This window comes from Colius striatus, chromosome 11 (genome assembly GCF_028858725.1).
Source record: "Colius striatus isolate bColStr4 chromosome 11, bColStr4.1.hap1, whole genome shotgun sequence".
In the NCBI taxonomy this organism is placed as follows: Eukaryota; Metazoa; Chordata; class Aves; order Coliiformes; family Coliidae; genus Colius; species Colius striatus.
This window is the reverse complement of record NC_084769.1, coordinates 19392653-19419747: the sequence shown is the minus strand read 5'-3', so window position 1 is coordinate 19419747 and position 27095 is coordinate 19392653. Positions and strand designations below refer to the sequence as shown.

The 27095-nt window shown below is 37.4% G+C and overlaps 1 protein-coding gene across 3 annotated transcripts; it reads left to right on the top strand.

Moving 5' to 3' along the window:
* Window positions 1–302: 302 nt before the first annotated feature.
* Window positions 303–27095, top strand: IFIH1 (interferon induced with helicase C domain 1). Of its 3 annotated transcripts, none has more exons than XR_009819426.1 (16): window positions 303–947; window positions 2552–2708; window positions 4396–4572; window positions 9505–9588; window positions 12922–13142; window positions 13973–14183; window positions 17189–17406; window positions 17830–17946; window positions 18396–18519; window positions 18608–18844; window positions 20826–21082; window positions 23204–23353; window positions 23950–24111; window positions 24444–24634; window positions 25642–25853; window positions 25960–26050. XR_009819426.1 is itself a non-coding variant. In XM_010206931.2 (16 exons), exons 1-16 carry the CDS (start codon window positions 498–500, stop codon window positions 26341–26343), a joined length of 3033 nt encoding a protein of 1010 aa, XP_010205233.2. In that variant the 5' UTR covers window positions 303–497; the 3' UTR covers window positions 26344–27095. The 3 variants fall into 3 exon arrangements, 2 of the variants coding, with proteins under 2 accessions (XP_010205233.2, XP_061860488.1); XM_010206931.2 differs by lacking the exon at window positions 25642–25853 and adding an exon at window positions 26161–27095 and having other exon boundaries at window positions 25960–26053; XM_062004504.1 differs by lacking the exons at window positions 25642–25853; window positions 25960–26050 and adding an exon at window positions 26161–26277.

Sequence of the window (27095 nt, the reverse complement as noted above, 5' to 3'; positions counted from 1 at the left end):
CTATTCTATGAAAGAAATCACTGAATTTATGAGAAGTGTAAGTATCCAGCTAGAAGAGAGAAAGTCGGGATATTTGCATCACCAATGGACAGAGTAAGACTTCAGCCATCATCTGTGCAGGCAAGCAGTAGCTGGAATCATCAAATAGTTTCAGTTCAAGATTCACTTGTCGATACTCGGTATGACATGGAGCCGCGCCCGCCCGCCCGGTGCCGCCGTTTCCCGGCAAAGCGCCTGCCGCCGCACCCTGAACTAGCAAACGAAACCGAAACCGAAAGCGGTGCGGGGCTTGATAAAGCGGGGCGGGCCCGGCGGCAGCTTGAGGACGCGATTCTCGCCGACGCTGAGCCGGACCTCGCTGACACCGAGCAGGACCCCCGTCTCCGGCGACCCCAGGTGCCGCCGCCTCAGAGCTCCCTCGGCTGCCCCTGCAGGCGCCCTGTCCCTGCCCCACCGCCGACTTCCAGCCGCAGCAGAGGCGCCCCGGAGTCGCGGCGATGGCAGAGGAGTCCCGGGATGAGCGCTTCCTCTACATGATCTCCTGCTTCAGGCCACGGCTGAAGCAGTTCATTCGTGTGCAGCCAGTGTTGGACTGTCTGCCTTCGCTGAGCGCCGAGGACAAGGAGAAGGTGCGGGCGGCCGCGCAGCAGCGGGGCGAAGTGGAGGGGGCGGAGGAGCTGCTGCGGGCCGTGGAGCGGGGGCCCCGCGGGTGCGGGTGGTTCCACGAGTTCCTGAAGGCGCTCGAGGAGAGCGGCTGTGATCTGGCCGCCTGCTACATGAACCCCAGCCTCAGCCAGCTGCCCTCGCCCGCCGAGGAAGCCGACCACGACCTCTGCGTGCACTTGGTGCAGCTGCTCCACAGAACATTGGTAGAGAGAATGCGGGCCGTGCAGGTGGCCGAGAAGTGCCTGCAGATGGACATCCTCCAGGACGAGGACCTGGATCGGGTAAGTAGTCTGCTTGCTGGGCCCCGCACCAGGCAGTGTCAGAGGCCACAGGCCACTCCCCAGAGCTGGGGGGGGTGCAAATAGGAAGCCATGACTAGAAATGGACTAGTATGTGCAAAAATGAAAGAGGAGTGCTCACATTTGGGGAAGAAGAGAAATGGTGCTCCAAGTAATCCAGTGACCGTTGTTGGCAATGAGCTAGCAGATAGGATGCCAGCTAAGAACCAGGGAATGAAAAATGCCATGAAGAGAGAGTTAGATTAAGTCAGTGTCTTAAGTGGAAGGAATATGGCCAGCTTTACTGTTACTTCTGCTGTTTACTTTACTGTTACTACTGGCCTCGGCATCATACCAGGAAGTAGTTATGGCCTGTAAAGTCCTAGAGAATACTTGATTTGAAATAAAGCAAGACTTTCCCTCCCCTTTTTTGCCATAGGTTCACTAAGGAATATTATATTAGGCAGTGAGGCTGAGCAGAAATACAAGTTTAACAAAAAAGAGCAAGTGTTAACCTACGATGAAAACATTTGCCAGTGTTTATTCCATTTGGCTAAGGATTACTTGTTTGGACTACTGTGAAACTTATTTGGAGCCCCCAAAAGTGGACACTCTGAAGTAACATTAGAAGAAATTAAAATCCTACTTGCTGTAGCAATAAGGGGAAGACTGGAAACCTAAGGATGGAACTACATGATATTTGAACTCTGAACTTTTGCATCCATTTTTTAGGTAGTTTAATGCTCCATCTCAGGTAAATGGAAATCATATATATGTTTTTGCCAGGTAGCAGTAATGGCCAGTTGCACCCCAATAGATGGAGAGCCAAGCATGGTAACACAGCAGGCAGGGGCAGGGGCCTTTTAGGAGGTTACTGGCTCCATTCCCTACTAGTGGCTGCATGTGTTCACCTGAGTCATCTTTTTGTTGCTGGTATTTCTAGTAAGCCCTTCATTACTTTTCACAATCCTGCCGGTTTCAACTGCAACAGTGCCTAGGCTTCCTTAATGCGCTTCTAAATTCCTTTTTGTTTACCTCTTCCTACTCCCACTTCCCAGGCTCATGACAGCCCTGAGACACTTTTCCGTAGCTTCTTTGAGGGCAAGAGCCACTTTCTAGAGTCATAGCTATTGTATACTGAAGTGGCAATTGAAATGAAGCCAGAGTTTAAGGAGGGAAGTGTAACATTTTATGTATAAGGTCATGTTACAGATTAAGTCTGAGCTCTGGTAAGCTGTGTGTCCTGACTTCTCCTAAGTCAAAGTTGGCTATTACCCAAGCCAATGTGAGCACTAGTTATTATTCCACAGTAATAGGAGTTATTATATAGTGGTTATTATTATAACCGTTGCCCAGTGCTACTAGTCTCCAATTACATTTCAGGTCTCATAAGTTTCATATATCCTATCCAAAACCATATAGGATAAACATGACGTTGGACAAAAGTGCAGTAAGCTTTTTCTGATGAGTGGCACACCTACTTATCTCTTTATTTTCAAGTATATTTTAATATGCTTTTATACCTACCTATACTGTTATTACTAACTTCCCTGAACCTTTTCCAAAGCCTGACTCAGGATTGGGATTTGGGTTTGTGTTTTCACCAGATCCACACTGTTACAGACCATCGTGGGAACAGAGAAGGTGCGCGGGAGCTCTTGAGCAGAATAGTGCAGAAGAAAGATTGGTTCTCTCCTTTTTTGGTTGCTCTACGTGAAACCCAACATGGACACCTTGCAGATGATTTAAGCGGAAATACAGGAGGTAATCACCTTACTTCACTAGTACTAATGAGAGAGGGGCTAGTGTCTCTTTTTTTTTTTTTTTTAATTTAACTTAGGAAACAATGCAAGTTTCTCACTGTGTTGATTTCACTGTGACACTGAGGCTAATGCTTTCCCTTGTCTGGAGTTTTGAAACAAAGTTTTTTAACAGCTTGTTCGCTAGATCCTTAAACACTAAAAATACTTATTAAGCAATATTGGAATAACAAATGATAATTGGAATAACAATAACAATGATATTTATCTAGTTGCAATTAAACTGAATGCTTGCTTTTTATAACCCATTGCTTTTCAATGTGATGGTTTTGTAGTCATTCATTAAAAAAATTCTGAAGATTAACTTGAACAAGCAAAAGAAACCTTTCCTGGATTTCCCCATCAACACAAAGATTAATGTTTCCTTTATAAAATGGTTTACAAATATATGCAGAATTTTCAAGTACACTGCAGTATGTCTCCTTGGAGACAAGACATTTATAGATCTCAAGACATTGTATAAAATTTTCTATAAATAATAGAATAAGTTAGTTAATAGGTTATTTACAGAATTTAAATGAAAAGAGTGTAGAATTCTGCCAACTACTTTTTACTCCTTCACAATGATTATGATATTGTAAAATTATCCCAGTGCTCCTCTGGATTCTAAAAAATGAAAAAGGAGGTGTTCCTAAATACTCTATCCCTCATTTTTTACTGGGCTCCACATATGTTTAAAAAACATTTAAATATCTACAGGAATGGTGACTCCATCACCTCTCTGTCAGCCTATGCCAGTGCTTAATAACTGTCTCAGTGAAAAGTTCTTCCTAATGTCCAATCTAAATCTCTCCTGGCACAACTTGAGCCCGTTTCCTCTTGTCCTATAATTCATTACTTGAGAGAAGAGATCAAACCCCACCTAGAACTACAACCTCCGTTCGGGTAGTTGTAGAGAGTGATGATGTCTCCTCTCAGCCTCCTCCAGGCTAAAAAACATTAACTCCCTCAGCTGCTCCTCATCAGACTTGTGCTTCAGTCCCTTCACCAGGTTTGTTGCCCATTACTGGACACACTCCAGCACTTCAATGTCCCTCTTGTAGTGAGGAGCTCAGAACTGAACACAGTGTTCAAGGTGCGGCCTCACCAGCACTGAGTACAGCGGGATAATCACTTTCCCGGCCCTGCTGGAAACACTATTTCTGATACAAGCCAGGATACCACTGGCCTTCTTGACCACCTGGGCACACTGCTGGATCATACTGACCAATGCTCCCAGGTCCTTTTCTGCCAGACAGCTTTCTAGCCACACGTCACCAAGCCTGGAGTTTTGCATGGGATTGTTGTGACCCAGTGCTTGGGCCTTGTTAACACCTCATATAGTTTGCCTCAGCCCATTGCTCCTTCCTGTCCAGATCCCTCTGAAGAGCCTTCCTACCCTCAAGCAAATTTGTGCACCCACCCAACTTGGTGTCATCACCAAACTTATGGTGGATGCACTCAAGCCCCTCATCCAGATCGTTAATAAATATGTTAAATAGAACAGGCCCCAACACTGATCCCTGGGGATTTTTTAAATCAAGACTAAGAATATGTGTTATACTTTTATGTGCATGATTAATACAGTTCAGCTCCACACTAAAAGAAATTAAATGTTTAAGGGTGTCTTGGAATTTCTACTTCGTTTCTAGGAACAGAAAATAGAGAAGATGTGATAAAGAGCAGTACAAATAAAGAAACAGAAGGTACAACCCAACCTGGATATACCACAGCAGAGGATTTGAAACAGCAAGAAAATGTGAATGACAGTTTCAGCAGTGAGAACAGTATATTGGAAACAACTATTCAAAATAATTCTGCAGTTTCAGGTATGTCCACTAACTGGTATTTTGTGGTGGTACCAGCTAAACCTTAGTACCTGCCAGTAACTGAGAGAATGTTATTGGTGCATTAGTTCTCATCTTTCTCAAAAATTCAGTTACGTATGGTACTGTCACGGTGAAGGGAATGAATGGAAAAAGTAAATCTCGATTTAAAAAAAAGTTAAAGCAGTAAATTCTGTTTCTTCCTATGAACTAACAGCAGTAGCAGTTTTAAGGGTCAGATCTACAAATTTTTTCACTTCTCTTCAGAGTTACTCTAGAACAAGAATATGTTGTCAGACTCGAACTAGTTAATCTGAAAAGTAAGAGCTGGTCTCTGACAATTTGGAAATCGGTTTGCTAGCAGAGTACAGAATGTCTTAGGACATGGCCAAAAATACTGTAGCACACTATAGGTAACCTTCGTGTAGACATTTTCGGTGCCCTAGCTGTAGCGATGATGTTTTATCTACTGTGGGCTGCTTGATTTTCTTATAATTGAGCAATATTAATGCTCTTACTTTTATCTTATTAGCACTTTTAACAACTTCACATTATTATTTTTTAATTTACTGTGTGAAGAAATAAGTCGTTTTCAAGCATATTTAATACTGATAATTTAAACCATTCATCTTGTTTCAGACCTATTCATGGTATTCTACTATCCAATGAAAACATTAGGTTTACATTGATGACTCCTCCCAGTGCTGACAAAGTTTAAATCAAGAGGAATATTTCTGTACCACCATAACTGCAGCTGTATTATGTGCTCCCTTCTAGAAGGCTGGTAATTCTATGTTGGAAAACTTTTTAGTTAAGTGCTTTAGTACTGTTTTCTGTTTATTTTAAGGATTTATATTTATAGAGCTTCAAACAACCTTTGTCACATCACATACTCATAAGTACATTTTTTTGTTACAGATCTTTAGAATTTGTTGTGGCCTGTTCATATGGATCCACTTTTTAAAAATACGCCTTGGGAGTTGATTATGAGCAGCAGCAATTACCAGCAACAATTCACAGACATAGCTGGGAGCCAGTCATTTAAACATATGCTTTATGATTAAGGAGCCATTCATATGTGTTACAAACTCAGATGGAGCTCAAACAATAGTTGCAACTGAGAGAAATCCTACCTGAAATGATTTTAGTGAGCCTACTCAGCCAGAGGAATAAGACAGCTAAGGCTGCTCTTTTTTATCAAACTAGAATAATTTTTTTTTAAAATTGGCTCTGAAAACTGCAGCCTTTCAGTGTGCATGGTAGCTGCCTATTTCTCTTTTAACATATCACAATATTTTGTAGCAAATAGTGAATTATTAACTACAGAAAAAAATATCAACTTGGTTTAGAACATGATTTGGCAGCATAAAGAAGGGGTGGCAAATATTTCATGATGATTCGGAATGGATCAGACTGAGTTATCCTCACTCTAAGGATCTTTTCAGGGCAAGGCTAAGGCTATTACATGTAACCTCACTGAGAGTAAGTTTTCACCACTGTTAGGCTGATCTTTTGTCTGACTGGTCAGATTGAGGGTTACAGATAACTAGGTCCACTAGCTATTAACTAGCGTGCCACAAGCCAATTCTAGCCTAAAAACTGGTCTCAGCACTAAGCTGTAGTGAAGTTTAATAGACAGTGGGTATCAGCAGCTTGTGCAGTTGAGGAGATCTGTGGTGCTAAGGGTGTACATACTACATGAGTTCTGGCAGTGTGGTTCAGGTTGACTTCAGTCTCGTGTGGACTGTATGCCTGCAAGTGGCTGGAACGCATCTCTTTTGGGTTCAGCAGTCAGGACTTCATTTCTTCTGATGCTAACCAACTCTGTGATATGAAATGAGGCAGAGTAAGTGGGACAATTGACAGATTGACTCTTAAGGTGCACTTCTCAGTTGAACTTAACTAGCAATGTAGATATAACATAGCAAGGGCTGCCAGGAAACACCTAATTTACGGTTTGATGCTGTCAAGTGTTACCAGTTTTGTAGTATGCTCCCACCATTCCTTCATCTATTGAGGACAAATCTCAAGGAGAAAAAAGCTTTTTCAAGTCACTCGACAATACTGCAATTTGCACTGTATCTAAAGCTTCCTCTGACCCTTTTATTGGAATAGCTGAGACAGGGAGTCAGAAGGGGTGGAGGCAGTAGGGTCATAAAGACCATGTAGAAATAGCTAATTTATACCAAGAGAAAACTAGAGAGAAATTATGCATCAGAAAACTCAGATAAGCAGAAGTGAAACAAAGTTCCACTTAAACATAAGAAAAAACTGTTTCACTGTTCAGTTGAGGGAGCCCTGGCACAGGCTGCCCATGGGGGGATGTGGAATTTCCTTCCTTGGAGGTCTTCAAGATGCGCCTGGACATGTTCCTATGCGACCTGATCTAGGTGACCCTGCTTCTGCAGGGGGGTTGGACTAGATGATCTCTAAAGGTCCCTTCCAACCCCTACCATTCTATGATTCTATGGTTTGGATTAAGGCTACAGTTACCTATATAAACAACAATTTAAATAAACAACAACTCTGGTTTTCAAGGCCTGTTCCATAAAAGTATACTGGAACAAAAAATTACACTGTAATTAACTGGAAATTTCAATAATGTCTCACAAAATGTGCCTTAATGCTTCAGATTAGAAAAACTGCCCATTAATTTGAAAGTGGGACCAACTTTAATAGCCAGTTTATATTTTTATATTTCATTTCTATTTTCTGATATTGAAAGTTATTCTATGACATAATGTAGCATAGGATAGAAAGACTTTTTTAAATTAATATTACTCTTTTTTCATTGCATTCAATTTTCTTTATACTTACTTATTAATGTAAAGTGACAGAAAATTTTCTGTGGAATATGCTGCATTACAGTGTGCAAGGAGAACTCTAAGGGAAGACTAGAGAAAGTGGTGAAAACAGCAGTTAGAATATCAACTCTTTTCATTGTCTTGGAAAGGCTTACTGCTTTAGGTTTGAGGGGTTTTTTTTTATTTTAAAATACGACAGTTGCCACAGTTGAGAAAGGAAAACATTATTCTATTCACCTCTCATTGGAATATTTTGCATTTCACTTCATGACTGACATTTTCTTTTGAGAGTTTATTTTGTAATGCATGCTGCACACTGCTATTCAGATAATTGCATACGAAACACTTTGTGAATGTATATTGTCTGCGTGTACATCTTTTGGTAGTCAATTTTAGATGAGAGACTACATGGAATAGATATGCAGAATTTTAATTTTACCCTCTCTTTCCTATCCACATGGATTCCTAGAAAGTGAAAACAAGAGATAGCATTGTCATCTTCGTAGTTGGAATTCCCACTAGTGCTACTTAAAAGTTTGTCACAGGTCTTTGAACATGGATTAGAACTAATATGATGTTAAATGCACGCTATTAAATTATAACAGGGACATTTTATATAAATCAGGCCTCTTGTGTGAATATATTTAAGTGCCTTTTTGTTGATTGCACCGATTTCTAGGAGACTAGACTTCTAATTTAGGTGCTTGAAGTCTTTAATACCCTTACCCATCAGAACACTTCCTACATATGGCATAGTTGGTTCAGATTCTGAAGTCTGTATGGGATAAATGATGAAAACTGTAGAACAGTAAGACAGATGTTTGCATTTCTTTTCGTGGTAAGAAAAACAAAAAATAAAGACTGGAACGCCTCACTCTAGGAATAGAAAGGGTAACTTCATTTCAGTTGTCTGTATTATACTTGTGCTTTGAAATAGCAGTTTTCTTTCTGTTACTCATTCACCTTTCAAGGAGAGAAAAACTTGCACAAAGGAAGGTAAAAGTGTCATATTTTTACTGAATGCAGACTAGATTTAATTTCTGCCTTACCAAGATTTTGCGGTATTTCAGAAGTACCATTCTGAGACACTATGACTTGCATTAATTTCTAAACTCTCATTCACAGCATGTATTTTTAGTTATGCATTATTTGTTTGGGACAATATGGATATGGACCATAATGAGATGTTCACTGGAAAAAAACAATTAAAAACTTAATAGGATGCAAGTTCACTAGCTCATTAAGCAAAATTGGTCAATGCTATTATTCTGACTAATTTCTAACATTATGAGTTCATTTACAGAGTGCTACAGGTAAGCTGACCGTGCACAGTGGGGCTGTTTGCAGCAGATTTTTCCAGAGGAACCATATATCTCCTTAAGTACTAAAACGACTGGACTTCTTCCTGAAAAAAGATCGGTGTAATACATTAAATGTCCAGCAGAGGGAGAGCTAAACATTAGAATATCTACAGTAACCTCGCCAGATTTCTGTGGCCTTGGCCGTGTCTTGTGTTGAGCGTAACAGGATTGTCGGTCGCTGGTTTCACTAGCAAATAGTTTGGAAGATTTTATAATTCCTCTCTGCTTTTATTTACCTTGAATCTATGGTTTATTCTTTTCATAGTACCCGAAGAAACCTTTTTTAAAATAAAAATTATAGTTCTGGTTTTGATTTTCTTCTACTAACACATATAACTCAGCTTACAGGGAGTAAAAGAGAATGTCTTCAGTTTACCAGCAGTGCAATGTATCCCTGAAAAGATAGAGTAAAATAGGACTAGAGGTGATCATATAGGCAGTCGAGTCTGGACCCTTGCTTTCAACAAACAATATAAATGCCTGACAACAATAAATCATAACCCACATTGCCTTACCTCTGTTAAGTTTGGGATTTTCACCTTCTACTCCATATTTTCTTCTATAAGAAAATTAATTGTGTTGTTCACAGTTCACAGTTTTTTCTTTACCTAAGAAAAAGTTTAGTAAAGGAAATTGTACCTCAGGCATTCCTGACAGACATTTGTCTAGCCTATTTTAACAACTTGGGGAGAGAGCAAACACTATGCTTTTGGTATTTCTATTTGTATAGCAAATATACTATACAACATTTGCTTATGTTTTTCTTTTAGAGTCAGATATCTCCATAAGAGATGGAAGTGTCAATAATGTTAATAAAAACCTGGGACAAAGTTGCTGCACAACCAGTGATTCAGGTATGCTTCTGTTATTTAGTAATTGCAAAATAAACTCTAGAGAGTAAGCACTATGTGAATGGGCTAGAACAAAAATCAGTGGAAGGCTTTCACTGTGAACTCTAGTTCACAGTATTTAGGTGACAGATTTCTTATTTTGTTGGAAAATAGATGCCATTTTTATGGGTCTGGAGTTAAGTCGTAGTCCCTGAAGATCTTGTCATTGTACAGAATGGTCAGTGATGCAGAATGATAGAATCACATAGACTGGAAGGGACTTCCAGAAGTCATCCAGTGCAGTCACCTGAACAGATATTCATAATGCTACCACTTGTATGTTCTGCTTTTACTCTCAGAGAGGAGCTTAGATTGTGCCCAGCTCCTGAATAGGGTGAGAGGCATTAGGACACCCTTTAAAGGCATCTAAGGGTAAGGAGGAGCATTTACAGGGTACCTGCAGAACAGCAGTGAAGGTCCACTTTGGACCTAAAAAATTTAGTGACCCCTTTTTGTAAAAGAAACTTAACCAGTAGCGGTTACTATATGAACACCTTTGCAAATCTCACATTTAAACATATGTTCAAGTCCTAAATATAGTTTTAAACTAAATATTGGACTGTGTTTACATAAGAGATTGCAGACAGATATGAACTTGCTGTGTATCTGAGACCTGTAAAACGTTGCTGTTGTAAAACACATCCTTTCTTCTTCTTTTCTTCTTCTTCTTCTTTTTAAAATCTGAGACCTAAGGCAGAATGAATTTGCAGCTGTCCACCATGGTGAACAGCCTGCACTGTCTACACAGAATTCAAGAGGAGCTAGTTACCTTTTGGCATCTAGGCTTTATAAAGTTTGTGCTGGGACTGTGTCTTGTACAAGGACTAGAAACAATCTGGGTACCTTTCAGGCCAGTTCTGCCTAATAAAACTAGTATTAGGTCAGTAAAGTCAATATAAATGTTATACATTGTATGCCTGCAAAGTGTTACTCTAAATGCTTTAAAAATAGTTTAAAGCTTTTTAGATGTTAAAGTCCATGTATTTTGTAAGTACATAGAAGATTTGGAATATCTCAGATCTAAATTGCTACCCTATAACTAGGATTTTAGTTTGTGGATTGCAGACTCTGAGGAATATCCTTTGTACTTCTGCATCAACTAAGGTGACTCATCAGTCACATTGCATTTTTTTCCTATGTCACATGAAATGTCTGGGCACAGAAACTTCTCTGTTCTGTGGAAAGTCACATTATATCAGTGATCAAGCTGATACAAGCTACTGGTACATGGCAGCACATAAACATACATGATCTGATCCTTTAAAATTCCTGAAAAATCTCCCATTAAGTAAGTTGGGCATTGGCTATGTCCAATAGTCCAGCAGAAAAAAAATAAATTACTACAGGTATGTGAAGAGTGCAGAATAGATATTTTCCCAAATGTTTACTTACTATATGTTCTGTTTACATTTGGTCTTTAAAAACTAGTTAAAATGTTAAAAAAAACATTAATGGTTTTTAATCATGCCTAGTAACCTCGGTGAGAGCAACTGGGAGAAAAATAAAACCTTAAGGGGATACAGATGGACTTTGTAATGGATTATATAATGGACATATGATTTCAAATTTTGCACTAAGACTGTTAATTAACTGAGATGTTTGGATAGTGTCTTAATGCACTGACATGATTTGGATTTTAGTACGAAGAATTGTGTGGGTTTAGTGGCAGTTTTCTGTGAAAGGATCATTTTGGATTTAAGAAAAAATGATGGAATTAGGACAACAGAATAAGAATTTCCATGTTTCTTCTAGCCCTGAGCAGCAATTCTTCCTGTACAAAGGCAGAGAACTTCCCTAAAGTTATCCTGTGCATGATGAAAATTCTTTAATGGAATCATATCATGTGAAAAGATTCCCATATTAGCCTTTATGTAAACAGGGACTGGAGGAGCTAAGAGAGCTGAGTTAAATATTTTTTAGACCTGGACAGTTAATTGAGGATGTTAAGGAACTGAAATTTAGCAAAACAGATGGGTGGTAAAGTGCTAGTTTCAATATGATTGAACTATTGAATTTAGCCAACCAGAAAGTAAACATCGTTCTTCCTCAAAAGAGGAGTAGAAAAGATAAGTAACAGCAAGTACTCTCTGGTGGGAATTTCCCCGTGTTCCAGGTAGTACCACACTCACACTAAAAGGCAAAACAAGCAAAAAACACTTACGAATGGCATTTGGATATTTCCGTCAGCAATATTTTAGCAAGCTTCATTGCTTTTTGTTAGTTTAATTTTATTTAATGGAATCAGAGATACTAGAAAAATATATTACACACAAAACAAGTGTATCGGTGATAATAAAATCCTCATGATTCTTCATTTAATGATATCGTCAAGAAATAAAACTACAGGGTTTTTTCATTCATTTTTTCAGTCTAGTAGAAAGAATTTGTGCTTTTTCTTCACGGGGGACAGTTAATACTTGGAGAGTGATTTAAACTTACCTGCAGGAGAAAAAAAGAACACCACAAATCCATTGACATAAATCCCTTTGATATTAATATATAATTTCTAAATCCCTGAATGAGTGTAAGCTCAAGAGACTTGGCATTCTTTTCTTACTGCCCGAAATAATGTAAGACCATTGTTCTACTTTTGAACATTGTTTGTTCCACCTGTGAGCCATAGATCAGAGCTCTCAGCCATTGCATTTCACATGATAGATGGAAGGTTTTGGCCTTTGGGTGGCAAATGTATATGGCTTTTTAGTGAACAGCTTGATTGCATTATTATATGAGTCAGTCTGCAAGCAGCGCAATCTACCATGAATAGGTGTAATACATCTGCAGTTAGTTCTGTCTTGTATGGACAATTGATTCTTCCTATCTATTTGATCTTTATACTTTATAGCTCCTTTCATCATTTTTTTTTAAGTGGTCCCTATCTCTTTTTCTTTCTGTGGCTCCATCTTTTTTTTCATCCTCTGGGAAGTATTTAAAAAGGTAGCTCACTTGTAACCAAATAAATTTCAGTACTGATGAACAAGAACGTCACATAAATTAGCTAGATTATAAATACTGCAGTCTGAACACAACCTTTGTTGATTCCAGTGCTACTGAACTGTATCATTTGAATTGATACATAGTAACAGTCATGTCAGCAGGGCTGAAGGGATGTAAGATTCTGAAGGAGAGTTACATAGATCCACAGAGCAGCAATGCCTATGATAATACACCCTGTTTCTGTTTATTTAGAAGATACTTCTGATAATAAATTAATATTTTTACCTTTGACATTTGCTCAGTATTCTGATGAATGTTGTATGCCTCCTGTTTGATACTTGTATTTCTTTGTACCCTTAGATGAAGATGAAGTGGAGAGCAGAGCTTCACCTGAGCCAGATCTGATCCTGAGAGATTACCAGATGGAAGTTGCAAAACCAGCACTGAATGGAGAGAATATTATAATATGTCTCCCTACCGGCAGTGGTAAAACCAGAGTGGCTGTTTACATTACCAAAGATCATTTGGATAAGAAGAAAATAGCTTCAGAGACTGGAAAAGTTATAGTACTCGTTAATAAGGTACGTTGGTCCATTTTTTAAAAAATAGTATTTTTCAAACCTCATGCTCTGTTAATATAGAACCTGTAAAAGGAATATAAACACATTATTCAGCTTCTCTAGGTGTAGCTATATTTAAAGACATACAACTCTAGGCTGCCATTTCCATTGTACTATCAGTGGTGTCCAAGCATGAATTATTTTTATTTACCCCAGCACGAGTGCAAATTTAGATGTGTACCACGTTATTGGAAAAAGTAATGTTTCATGTTAGAATGAGTAGAAATAAAATCACATTTGTTAAAAAAAAAAAGTATATTTTTCACATTCTGTGTTTGGATTTGGTAATGAAGGCCACCTAATGAGTCTCACCACAGTTAGGGAATGTTCTGTCAGATTATCTGATAGTTGCTGTGATTTTTGCAGTTAAATTTAGCACATATGAAATAGTCTATTATTGTGATATTAAAATCAGAAATACACTTTAAGGGCTTTTTTTAAAATGTTTAAAGATATCTATATCCTCCTATAAGAATAAAATTCATAGCATGTTAGAAGCCCAGTTAAAGAGCAGAACATGCATGGTTTGTTCATTCTTTCTCAGGTACACTTAGGCCTTCTTGGGACAGATAGGTTTAATAGGAGCAGTTGGAAGGGAGGGGTTGGTTTTGGTTTTTGTTTAGTGGGTTTTTTTTAATTGTACCCTGCAGTGAATGAGAGAATGTTTGGGTTTTTTTAGAAAAAGTATATTTTGCACAAAGTGTATGGTCACCTAACATTTCTGGCAAACATGCATGTATTTTTAATCCTGTATGTGTTCCAGTTTAAATTGCTTGGAAACTTTTATTCAGGTACCGTTGGTAGAACAGCATTTACGGAAGGAGTTTAATCCATTCCTGAAGCGTTGGTATCAGGTTACTGGTTTAAGTGGCGATTCTCAGCTGAAAATCTCGTTTCCTGAAGTTGTCAAGAGAAATGATGTCATCATCAGTACAGCACAGATCCTTGAGAATTCACTGTTAAATGCAGCCAAAGAAGATGAAGAAGGTGTACATTTATCAGGCAAGTATTTAATTCTGAATTTTTTCCAGAAGGGCTAAAAATGTGTTTGTTATGCAAAATTGCAGAGTAAAAAGATGCTACATTCAGTGCTTAATTTTTTTTTCAGTTGACTGGTTTTATAAATTTAAGCTGAGAGTCAAAAGCATATCTTAGTTAATGAGTGTGCAATTTTTTCAAACCAAATTAGAATCTTACAATTCATTTGTACTAAATATTTGTTACACTTTCTATTTCATTTAGCTGAAGCACAACTTTGTGCAAATGCAGTCATACTAGTTTCACTTTCCAAGTCTGGTAGGGCAGTGAATTATAACACATGGAAGCCATAAAGAAGATGAGAAAAAAATTATAAAAACTAACATAGTCAGTAGTTTGAGAAATGGAACACAAGATAAAAGCCAATCTGTTTTAAAAGTTGTATTCTCTAAATTCTTACTGTTTTGCTAATGTGCAGAGATATGGTTACTTATACTTGGTCTAATACGACAGATGAAGGATGTTGAAAAAAACAAAAAATATAAGATAACATAAAATTGTTTGCCCAGAGTACTAAAGTGGCAGATATCTATAGGAGATCAGAAAGGAAATAGTACTATCTGCCAGTGACATACAAATGATGCAATGGCCCATGACTTCAGCTGCAGGATTTGGACTGCAATGACCTGCCTCTGTAAGATATTAACTTCTCCATCTATCTGCATGCAGTCAACCTTTTTTTGTTGTTTTCTTAGATGGACCAGGATGTAGCTGAGGAGAGACATACCTTACTTAAAATAATGGGTCTGAAACATAAGAGCTACTTATTACAGACAACAGAGAAACCTGAGGGTTTAGCCTGTGTCTATCAGTGCGTAGTGTAGACTGGAATACTGCTTGAAACAAACTAATTACTGCAGAGCCACTTGAGTACCTCACCATTGCCTCCCCTCCTTCAAAATGCTTTTTTATTAACCAATGCAAAGCATCAGAGATTTTCCAATGCTGACTGTCTTTCCACTGCACCTGAGTTGCTAAACCTTCCCAAATGTCAATCATTTGCGTCGTACAGAGACACCGAAACATTTCTACAGGAACTGCTGACCTAAGTAGAACTGGGCTGAGTCTCAACCAGCTTGTGTGATGAAGGAGGTTTTTTAATGGGTTTCACACCTCGCAAAGGTTCCTTCAGAAGGAGTTATATTTGTTCTGGAACTGAGGTGGCCCTGCAAACAGGGCTATGTTTCCAGCCTGTTACACCTGTGCTATGTAAGTTCATTTGGACCAAATCCACACAACAGAGAATAGAGACAGCTCCATTTTTATGGCTGTGGCTTGGTTAACACACAACCTATATAAACTATCCTAGTTAGTTATTTCTTCTTTCTGTTAATACTTTTTTCACCTGTTTCCACACAGGTCTTCGTTACTTGTTTTGTGGAATTCCAGCCTCAATGAAATGGAGGGCACTCTCTTAATTGCATTTTACCAAAATTTTACCAGATATTTACCTTCTTTACCAAGAGCTGAGGTCACTGTGTGGACTTTCTAAAAGCCATGTATTACTTCCTTAGCAGAAGCGCATCTCTCCTGATGTGTTAGGTTCTTCCTGAGTAATGATAGGAATATGCATTACAGAGAGTCAAATTATATTGGCAAAATAACTGAAAAACTGCCAGCACTATTACTGGAGTCTTGAAATGTGTATAAATCTTAGAAATAAATAGAAATGTAGGTTCGAAACCACATCAGTCCAAACTGGCTTCCTGAACCACTTTTGTAAAGATAATCAGATTTCCCCAATAACATGGAGCACGAATTTGCTTTCCTAGGAGTAGTTTTTGGTTGAGCCTTTAAATCAAATTTCCCTTGTTAAGTCTCCACCTTTCTTTAGGTTCTTCACAGATGAAGTTAAATGATATTTTCACTATCAGAAAATAATGAACTGAGATGTTCTAACTCTCTGTGAGTTTCTAGCTTCTGCTGCCAGTTGTGGCAAACTCATTTGCAGTGATGCCACAATTTGAACACACTAATGTGTAAACAAGGCTATAGAAATGGTCCAGATTTAAAAAAAAAAGAAAAAGAAAAAGCTGAAAAAAAAAAGAGATTAACCCAAATCATTTCAGTGATTTGCTTTACAGTGTCATTTCCACAAACATTTGTTGAATTGTAGGAAGCAATGTCAAATCACAGTTATTGGCCAGATATAGGAAGAACGGGAGCTCCATAAAAAACAGTTTTACTGTTAGAGAAACAAGGAAATGTTCCCAAGTCTTTCAAATCAGAAACTTGAAATATGCTGCCAGGGACATATATGTTTTCTATGTTTATGAGAAATTTAAAACAAACAAAAAATGTTAATTTTCCTTATCATATAGTACTTTACTTTTTCATGTAAATATGATCTGACTAAAAGGCACATAATACCTGTTTGAATTTTCATTACTTTCCTCTGCTAAAAAAGAGAGATGATTGGTAGTGCTCCCACCATCTGTTTGTTCTTTACAATGACACATCCATAAAGTAATATAAATGTTTTCATTAGACGGTAACAGAGAGGAAATCTCTGTGTTGCTATAAAATGGAAGCCTATTTTGATCAGGACAGGCCTTTCTGGAACATCTGAAAGGTTTCTAACATCTTCTCATAAACAGTACATAGTTTGTCAACATGCAGTTATGGATACAAAAGATATGATTGAGTTAAACTATGATATGTTCTCACTGCTGGTTGTTAAAAATACTCTTTGAAATTCTTTATACCGTCAGATTGGTTTTGCAAAAATAGAAAAGCTTTTTACATTACTTGAAATCTAAAAGTACTTGACACATCAAGACTGCAGCAAAGATTCCAAAGTCCAATAATATATGCAACTTCCATCCACACCTTCCTCCAGATACACAAATTTCCTAATATGTTAAAGTTCAAAGAAACTGATAGGTTCTCTTCAACAATGTCTTTACCTGTAAAAAAATTATTACATTTGTAAGAAAATTAAACATTTTAGGAGTCTTTTTTTTTTCCAGATTTTTCGCTCATCATTATCGATGAGTGTCATCACACTCAAAAAGAAGGTGTCTACAACAATATAATGCGACGTTACTTAAAAGAAAAGATGAAGAACAGGAAGCTGGCAAAAGAAAACAAACCACTGATCCAGCAGCCTCAGATTCTGGGACTTACAGCCTCACCTGGTGTAGGAAGTGCAAGAAATTACTCAAAAGCTGAAGAACATATTCTGAAAGTAAATAGCCCTCACACTGGCAAACCATCTTTATGACCAGCTCTTACTTCTATAATAACTGTCTAGCATTACTTTCTTTTTTTATATTTCAAAATTGGTTTTGCTCATTTCTTCTATGCTCCAAAATCTACTCTTCCAAAGTATTGATAGTATATTTTCTCTTTCAAAATACCTGATCTACAAGTTTTTCCTTCTCTACAAGGATCACTCTGGTCTAAAAAGTAACTTGTTCAGCTTATACCAAATGCTTTTCAAAGACCTGGGTTTTCTTATGCTGATAGTGTCTGTATGTGATATTTGTAAGAAGAAAGTAAAGTTTTATAAAACCCAGTATCTAAATGAGAAGCTTTGTTGCATTAATTCAATTTTCACATGAAATAACACATTAAATGGTAAAAGAAATAACATTTTGTTTTCTCCCAGATCTGTGCGAATCTTGATGCATGTAGAATCATGACTGTCATAGAGCATGCCTCTCAATTGAAGAATCAGGTGAAGGAACCATATAAGAAAACTGTAATTGCAGATGACAAAAGAAAGGTATATCTTTTCAAACAAACCAGTATTGAAATTATATGGGCCTTTAAAAATATGTTTTATGGTTTCAAAAGCTTTTGGCTAATGCTGTTTTTCTATAGATTTATTGTGACTCAAAGTGCTAATCTGAACATGTGTATTTAACTGCTGTTTTCTTCTGTATGGAAAAGTATCAGTGAAGTCAAATAGAATTAAATCTTTATGTACCTCAAAAATATAACTCTTGTATCTAGTCAAAAGACCTTCTGAACTATAGTTGGAATGTTTCTGTTGGAGTGACTAAAAATATGTGGTTTTAATGTTCTGAACTATTTCCTTCCATAAGTCTGAATGCACTTAGCAGCCATACTTGATTTTTAATTTAAGATTTAATATTTAAAAAATTAGTGTCTCACTCACTAATGATGTTGCCAGAAGATGCTTACTTACTTTAGTAATCAATTTGTTTCTAGGATCCATTTAGAGAGAAAATTACTGAGATCATGAGAGACATTCAAAATTATTGCCAACTCTGTCCAAAATCTGAGTTTGGAACTCAGCCATATGAACAGTGGGTGATTAGAGAAGAAAAAAAAGGTATGTGCATGGCAAAAATATCCCAGCTTGGGGTTTTTTTGAGTCTTTCTATACACAGGCATGTCTTTGATTTTTTTTTCACTTTTAGCTGCAAAAGAAGAAAAACGCAAGGAACGTGTATGTGCAGAACACTTGAAGAAGTACAATGATGCTCTCCAGATAAATGACACCATCCGAATGGTGGATGCATATAATCACCTAAATAACTTTTATAAGGAGGAGAAAAGTAAAAAGACAGTAAGGAGTGATGATGATGATGATGGTGATGAACCAGCAGTCTCAAAGCAGGATGAAACAGATGAATTTCTTATAGGTTTATTTCATGGTAAGTTTTAAATATATTGTGATATTTAATATTTTAAATTCATAGACTGTGCACTAACATGATTTGCATGGGTCCGGGTCCATTGTTACGTCCTAGAGATTGCCATGTTGTTTACTATAAGAGTATCTGGATGTCCTAGTACATACAGTATGGAGTACAACATCATAGTTGCAATCATGTCCCAACATGTAGCAGAAGTTCTTCAGCTTTTTCTTTTTGGTGATAGTGAGTAAAAGGTGTTCTCTGTGTTTCTCCAATGCAATGTCCCTGAAGACACTCTGATAAATACATAGAAGGTATATTCCAGTAGATGCTTTTAAGGATCAAAAAATTAAGCAAATGGAATACAAAATGAAGGAAATTATGGGTTTTTAACCAACACTTTTTACCAAAATTTGTCCATATGCTGAGAGATGAGAGTGATGACCCTGAGTGAGCTTCAGGTAAAGAGCAATTAGAGAATTAAATAGAGGATTTCATAGCAAAGACCAAAGTTACCATTTTTTTTAAAGCATTCACCTTGGAATTACGATTCATTCAGTCCATAACACATGGATCTTATTTTTCCTCACTTTTTTCCTTACTGCCTTTACAGCAAGGAAAAGATGAAGTTTGCTTCCATTGCTTGTGGCTCCTGGGTGGTCCAAAAGAAAATATATTTTACTGCAACATGTATCCTAACATCACATTTCCTATGAACTGCAAATTGAGAATGCCATCACTAAGAAATTCAGGAAAAGTTAAAAAATACTTTCAAAAAAATAATTAGGTTAGATAATGTCACTATCTTTTAAAGACTTTTCATACCTGTATTCATATCCTCTTAATTAGAATTTCAGTATTGAGCTGTTGCTGAGAACCAAAAAGTTAAACTAAGTAAAACATGAAACTGAGTTGTCTAGATTGCTTTCATTTTAACAGGTAAATGAGATTCAAAGAACCTGACAATGAATAATAAATTATATTCCATTTTGTTTTTCTTTTACCACTGAAGGTGCCAGGAGTAATGTAAGAAAATCTAAAATTTTTCTTTCCAACTTTTAAAAGTGGAGTTCATCTTTGGGTCATAAACTCACACTGCAGCCTTTAGTGTCGGTTTAACTAAGGGGGAAAAGTGTGGGAGTTTGTCACATCTAACTACTTTTTATATGCCTTTGTGCATGTTTACTTACATTCTAAAACATTAGTAAGGCTGTAGTCAGCTGCCTGAGTGGTGTAGTAGTTTGTGATACAATAGAGTGGATGAGGTGCAGTGCAGTGATCTGCACAGGATGATGACATCAGAGTGATTGTAATATCTTAACACACAAGGCTCCTACCTTAAAGTGTATTATTGCGTTTGTATGATCTGCTGACAATGACATAGGGGTTTACATTTTAAAAAGCTTTAAAAAAAATTAAAAGATATGAGGAATCCTTCCTGGTCATGATCAATAATGCCTGTGGAAGAGTCATTCATTTAACCTTAATGTCTTTAAAAGCTGCATCACTGATAACAATGCATTCATCATTGTGCATGTTTCTAATGAGGATACCTATTTTAATGAATGCCTCAAGGATAATTTATGTCTAAATTAAAAAATAATTATCAGCTCTGAGAGATGTGCATATTAACCTGTTTCTCCTTGTAAGTCTTTTTCCATTGTTTTAAAACTGTTTTGCAAATACTATAAGCTCTGCTTTGGCTCTTTAATATGGTGCAGTCAGTTTTGTACCACTTCTGGTGCATACAGAGTTTTATTTTGCCTGTTCTCACCATGAAAAGAGGCAAAGTGTATGTTAAAAAGTTAATCGTGACTTATTTTGATTAGTGTCTTATTAATGAACTTATACTCACTTGAAAAGTAATTGATATGCCATAGCTCTTCAAATCAAATGTGAATTAGCCATGCTGGGAGAATTATATAGAAAGCTGCTTTGTTTTTTTCTAGAGCTGTTATCTGACATGGTTACTTCTTAATTTACATTACTATTTTTAAAGCAAAAAAGAAACAGCTGAAAGAGTTGGCTAGAAATCCAGAATATGAAAATGAGAACCTAATAAAGTTGCGAAACACTTTAATGGAGGAGTTCACGAAGACTAAGGAACCTAGAGGAATTATTTTCACCAAGACTCGGCTAAGTGCCTGTGCTCTATTCCAGTGGATTAAGGACAACCCAAAATTTGCAGAAGTGGGAATTAAGGCCCATTATCTTATCGGTGCTGGACATAACAGTGAAGTTAAACCCATGACTCAGGTACAGACTATGCACTACAGTGTTAAAATCTTGTACATGATTTGAGAAAACAGCTTGGTGTAGTAACAAACTGAAGTTGGGAGCCCAGAGTTCTGGTTTCATGCCTGCCAGCAGCTTACCTTCATAAGCTGCAAGATAGGATAGACATGCTGGAAGATAGATGTCTGTGCAGAGAAAGATCTGGGAGTCCTGGTTGATAATAAACTAAACATGAGCCAGCAATGTGCCCTCATGACCAATGGCATCCTGGGATGCATCAAGAAGAGTGTGGCCAGCAGGTTGAGGGAGGTTCTGTTCCCCTTTACTCTGTCCTGGTGAGGCCTCATCTGGAGTCCTGTGTCCAGTTCTGGACTCGCCAGCCCAAGAGGGACAGAGAACTTCTGGAGAGAGTCTAGCGCAGGGCCACCAAGATGATCAGGGCACTGGAGCATCTTCCTTATGAGAACTGTTCAGCCTGGAGAAGAGGATACTGAGGGGGGAATCTCATTAATATTTACATATATCTAAATGGTGGATGTCAAGTGCTTGGGGCATCCCTTTTTTCTGTTGTATCTTGTGCACAGGATAAGGGGTAATGGGAAGAAGCTGGAACACAAAAAGTTCCATTTAAACATAAGGAAAAATTATTTCACTGTTGAGGTGAGGGAGCCCTGACACAGGCTGCCCAGGGAGGTTGTGAAGGCTCCTTCCATGGAGGTTTTCAAAACCCATCTGGACACGTTCCTGTGTGACCTGATCTAGGTGCTTTGGCAGGGGGTTGGACTAGATGATCTTTAAAGATCCCTTCTAACCCTACCATTCTATGGTTTTATGATAGGTGAATAACAATGTCAGAATAATTTTATTTCCACAAGAAACAAGATTTTTGGTCTTGGATTCTATGACAATAGGAGTAACAAGTAGCCATTTCCCAGAGGAGTGTATAGTCAAAAGGGACACAGCTTGTAGTGAGGCATAAGAAAAAAAAAGTGAACAAAATGGAAGTAGCAAATTGCTTTAGTTAAATGAATTTATACTTACCGGGACAACAGGAATTTAAATTATATTTTAGTTGCCACATTGAAAAATAAAATTGCAGTGTTGATTATGCCTGTCTTGTTCTGATATCATTGCTTAATCAACTTACACCAATTTGTGTGCACGCTTCACCCTGGCGCATAATCATTGAAAAAGAAGTTGCCAAAATTCTCAATGAAATTATCCCAATCAGTCATTCAACAGTCCCATCTGATACCAATGTATGACTTCATCCATAACATCTCTCTGATGATTTACACCTCCATATTTTCAAAACAAAGTACTTCAGTATCTTAAAACCTCTTCTGTTCTGCTTTTTACTCCCTGTAAAATTGCCACTTCAACATTTGAGCAAAAATTATGTGGTTTACTGCTGGGCAGAGTACATTTCCTTCAGCTCTGTTTAAAAAAAAAAAGGTTACAAATTGTTCTCTCAAAGTTTTCTATGAAAATTTGGTATTTAATCTGTGTGGTGCACAAGCAAAACAATAGCCTCTACATTTTGAAACTAAATATAACAAATAGGAAGTTTCTGCCTCCCTGCTCAGTCTTGTTTGAAATACTCAACTAATTCAGAAATCTGTGTTTTGGGGTAATTTATTTATGCATATCATTGCTGTGCTCCCTAGATCACCAAAATTACAGTCCCCACTTATTATGGGGAATTTAAAGTGGTTTGGAGCTTGACTTGGAATTGGTGAACTCTATACTTAAAGCTGAAGTTACTGAAGTTATAAAAATCCAGAACGTCTGAATAACCTCTTTAAGAATTTGAAAATGATAGAACAATTGTATTGTTAAAATTCCTGACAACCATGAAATGAGCTACAAAGTTCCAAGCTCAGTTATGTTAAAAAGATTGGCTTCTGCTCCCTCGTCCCTCAAAAACTGTGCTGAACAGGTATTATATTCAATAGGAACTCTTTCTTTGGGATCTTGAAAGATGGTTAAACAAGGTTGTTGAAGTCGCTTGATGTTTGGCACTTCATTCTGAAATGATTAGGCTAGCATTCCTTAATCCTCTTAATTAGAAGAAAATGATGACAGAAACTAATGCTGAAAGTTAATACACTGATGCTTTTTTTTATTATTATTTACTTACAGAATGAGCAAAGAGAAATTATTGATAAATTCCGAGGTGGAAATGTAAATTTACTTATTGCTACTACTGTAGCTGAAGAAGGCCTAGACATCAAAGAGTGTAACATCGTTATCCGCTATGGCCTTGTCACCAATGAAATTGCTATGGTGCAGGTATGAGTTTACTGCATACATACCGTATTTTTAAAAGTGCTTTCCTGTTTGGAATATGCAACTGCTGAATCATATACCTGGGATTTGGAGATAATTCTGAAATATTTGCATGCTGAAAGAGAAAATGCTTTTGCAACAAGGTTCGGTTCCATTTGCCATCCTCAGTTTGCATGCAATATAAAATTTGCTTCCATGTGTAATGGTGTAACATCCATCTAAAGCTCTACATAAACAGTAAGCTCTTGTAATAGACAAGGCTGTTTGATGTAAAAGACATTTGTACCACCAACAGCTAAAAAGAGATAATTGCATACCAGAATACCACTTTGTCCATTTTCTCTGTTCTAGTGACAAAATACAGTTTCTGCTTTGCAAAATGTTCTGATCACAAATACCCTGAGTACTATTCACTGATATCTTTGATGTTGATGATAATGCAGAAACAGTATGTGTTATTCACCAATTCTTTATCTGTCTAGGTGGAAAAAAATGCTCAGTGGGGACACTGCATAAGGAACAGTACCTAGGAAAAACAATGTTGTGCTGTGTTGTGGGGAGCATTGTGCTGTTCATATTGTGTTCCTTGCAAATTGTAGGCTCGTGGTCGGGCTCGAGCTGATGAGAGCACCTATGCCCTAGTGGCTTCAAGTGGCTCAGGAGCTGTTGAACGTGAAGATGTTAATGTTTTCCGTGAGCAAATGATGTATAAGGCCATTCAGCGTGTCCAAAAGATGCCACAGGAAGAGTATTTAAAGAAGGTATTTACTGCAACTCTGCACTTTCCCTTTAAAGAAGACTGATTTAAATTGTAAGAAATACTATTTGGAATCTACTTAGAAGATGAAAACTTAAAATAATATTAGTTGCTACATATGTCCTTGAGGAATCCTTTTGCCAGTATTGTTTTATAATCCACGTTTTCTGGACCATTAGAAAAATCTGCTTTTCTGTTGGTAAGGGGGAAACACACAAGTCACAGACAATTGACTGGAAGCCATGTTGTCAGAGAAGTTGGTAAAATAACTGAAAAAGAAAACTACTGCTGTCATTCCACCAGAATATTACAGTACTCTTATTGATCTCTTTCTAGATTCACAATTTCCAGTTGCAAAGTATAATGGAAAAACAAATGAAGACAAAGAGAGATCAGTGCAAGGCATACAAGAAAAATCCTTCACTAATAAATTTCCTATGCAAAAATTGCCACAAGCTGGTATGTTCTGGAGAAGACATACAAGTTATTGAGAACATGCATCATGTCAGTGTGAAAAAAGATTTCCAGTAAGTGTTTATGAACTACTTTATCTCTTTCAGGTGGAAACAGATACTCTCTTCAGCAGGGCTGCACAGGGCCTGTAACCCTCTAGGCCCTGTGAGGGGAAAAAAAAAAAAGAGATAATTCTGATATTATCAACTCCTAGGCTTTATGGCTTTTACAGTTAATAAGTTTGAAGGAGATGTTGTTTCATAACGCTGATTTCAAGGTGATCACAGTTTGAATCTTTGGAAGAAGATAACAGCATCTGCAGTAATCACAGAATCATAGAATGGTAGGGGTTGGAAGGGACCTTTAGAGATCATCTAGTCCAAACCCCCTCAGGGGTTTGTTAACTAATATATAATATGGTATGTGGAGTCTCCTTCCTTGGAGGTCTTCAAGACCTTAACAAGACCCGCCTGGACATGTTCCTATGCGACCTGATCTGGGTGACCCTGCTTCTGAGGGGGTTTGGACTAGATGATCTCTAAAGGTCCCTTCCAACCCCTACCATTCTATGATTCTATGTATTCCACATGCATAATTCTACTTCCAACTGCATTTGCTTATTAAATTTGTATTAGGTATTGTACAATACAGATTAGTCATGCTTTGCTAATTATATAACAGCCACCATTCTATCAAGTTACTGCCCTCCAAAGTTCTTATTTCATTGAGAGGTATCATTGGTATAATTTCTAAAGACTTTTTGAGAAGTTATAAGAAATTAGAACCCATTTGTAGGAAAAAAAAAAACCTGAGATGCAGCCCTAAACATTAAACTTTTAAGTGAAATGTTCTTGTCAGCTTAATGTTATCAGTCAATTCAAATTACAAGGTAATAATTCTTATAGCCCACATGCACAAGCTAATAGTAACCCTCAAGATCAAGTGCTCCCTGAACTAAATGATGTAAGAATATGCACATATTCTTCAGATTTGGATAGTCCAAATGAAATGGTTCTGTTAAGGAGTAAGGTTGGACTACAGGGAATAAAAATAAAACCTCTGAACTTCATTTTTTTGACAGCTCCATGGCACCTGAAAAAAAGCAAGATAGCTCTATCCCAAATTATAATGGAGGGCCTACTTTATGATGTGGAAGGGAGGATGCAGCTCCTGAAATGCTATGAAAGGAGGCATGAAGTACAGTTGTATTTCACCATTACTTAGGAGCATGAAGTATGACCTTGCATTTTCTCCACCTCCTGAACATGCACAACCAGCAGAGTTTATGACATTGTAGGTTTCACATCTGAGCAGCCATTTTAGCCACTGTGTGTTGCAGTCTGTGTGTAGCAATCAATGACAAATGTATTCTGATGCACACTATCTGACTGTTTTTCAGAAATCTTTACCATACAAGAGCAAATAAGACATTGCAAGATAAGAATGATGATCACCAGATAAATGGGGAAATTATATGTAAAGAATGTGGACAAGTGAGGAACATTTCTTTTCATACTTTTTATGCTGTTATTGTATGTATTTATTTCTGTCTAATGATCTTGTCTATTTTATCTGAAATGTACTTTTCTTATACTTGCAGGCTTGGGGAAATATGATGGTTCACCAAGGTCTTGATCTGCCTTGTCTGAAGATTAAAAATTTTGTGGTTGTGTTTGAACACAAGAAAACAAGAAAGGATATTTTTAAGAAATGGGGAGATTTGCCCATCAAGTTCCCTAGTTTGGATTATGCAGCTCATTGTCCTTCAAGCGATGAAGATTAAGGACTTAAAATGAAAATAAAAGCCCATTTCAACCTCTTACCGATGATTAGAAGCTTCTTTTTCTCATAGAGTTGCATCATAAATGCTGTGAAAGCCCCTGAGCATGAGGAGACTTGTCTTGAAGAGGAAGCAAACCCAAGGAAGGAGAAGGATGAAGTCACATGGTTGCTGTGTGCATTAAGATTTGCAGTGGTACCCTTGGACAAAGAAGATGATCTAATGACCAAACACATAGCAGTCATGTGTGTCCATGGAACAAATTCCCGTCTGTACTCACTACAATCATAGGGTGACAATGCTGATAAAAATGTGTTAGGTGACCTAACACATCTGTCATCAAGCACAGAATATCATAGGACATACATCTTGTGACACACTGTGGGGATTATTTTCTGATTTTTTTCCTGCTATAACCCTTTTGAAAATAAAGTGTCTCAAAAGTGAAGCCATGTAATGAGAACAGATCAGCTGAATGTTTTTCCTGAATCATCGTAGCTTTGTCAGTGTTTTCATGACTGAGTTCTTCCTCTCTTATCTTAAGCTGCAAGTTCATACATTTTGACAGACTAAAACAAAGATTTAATTAAAAGACATTTTGAAAAATCAAGCCCCTAAACTGACTTAAAATTGATCATTTTAATTTCCAAGAAGCACTATGCCACATGACATTCTGTGTATTAGTTTCATGGGATTGTTAAACTGTCTGTATCATGAGGTGTGTGTTTTTTTCAATAAATCACTATAATGATTAA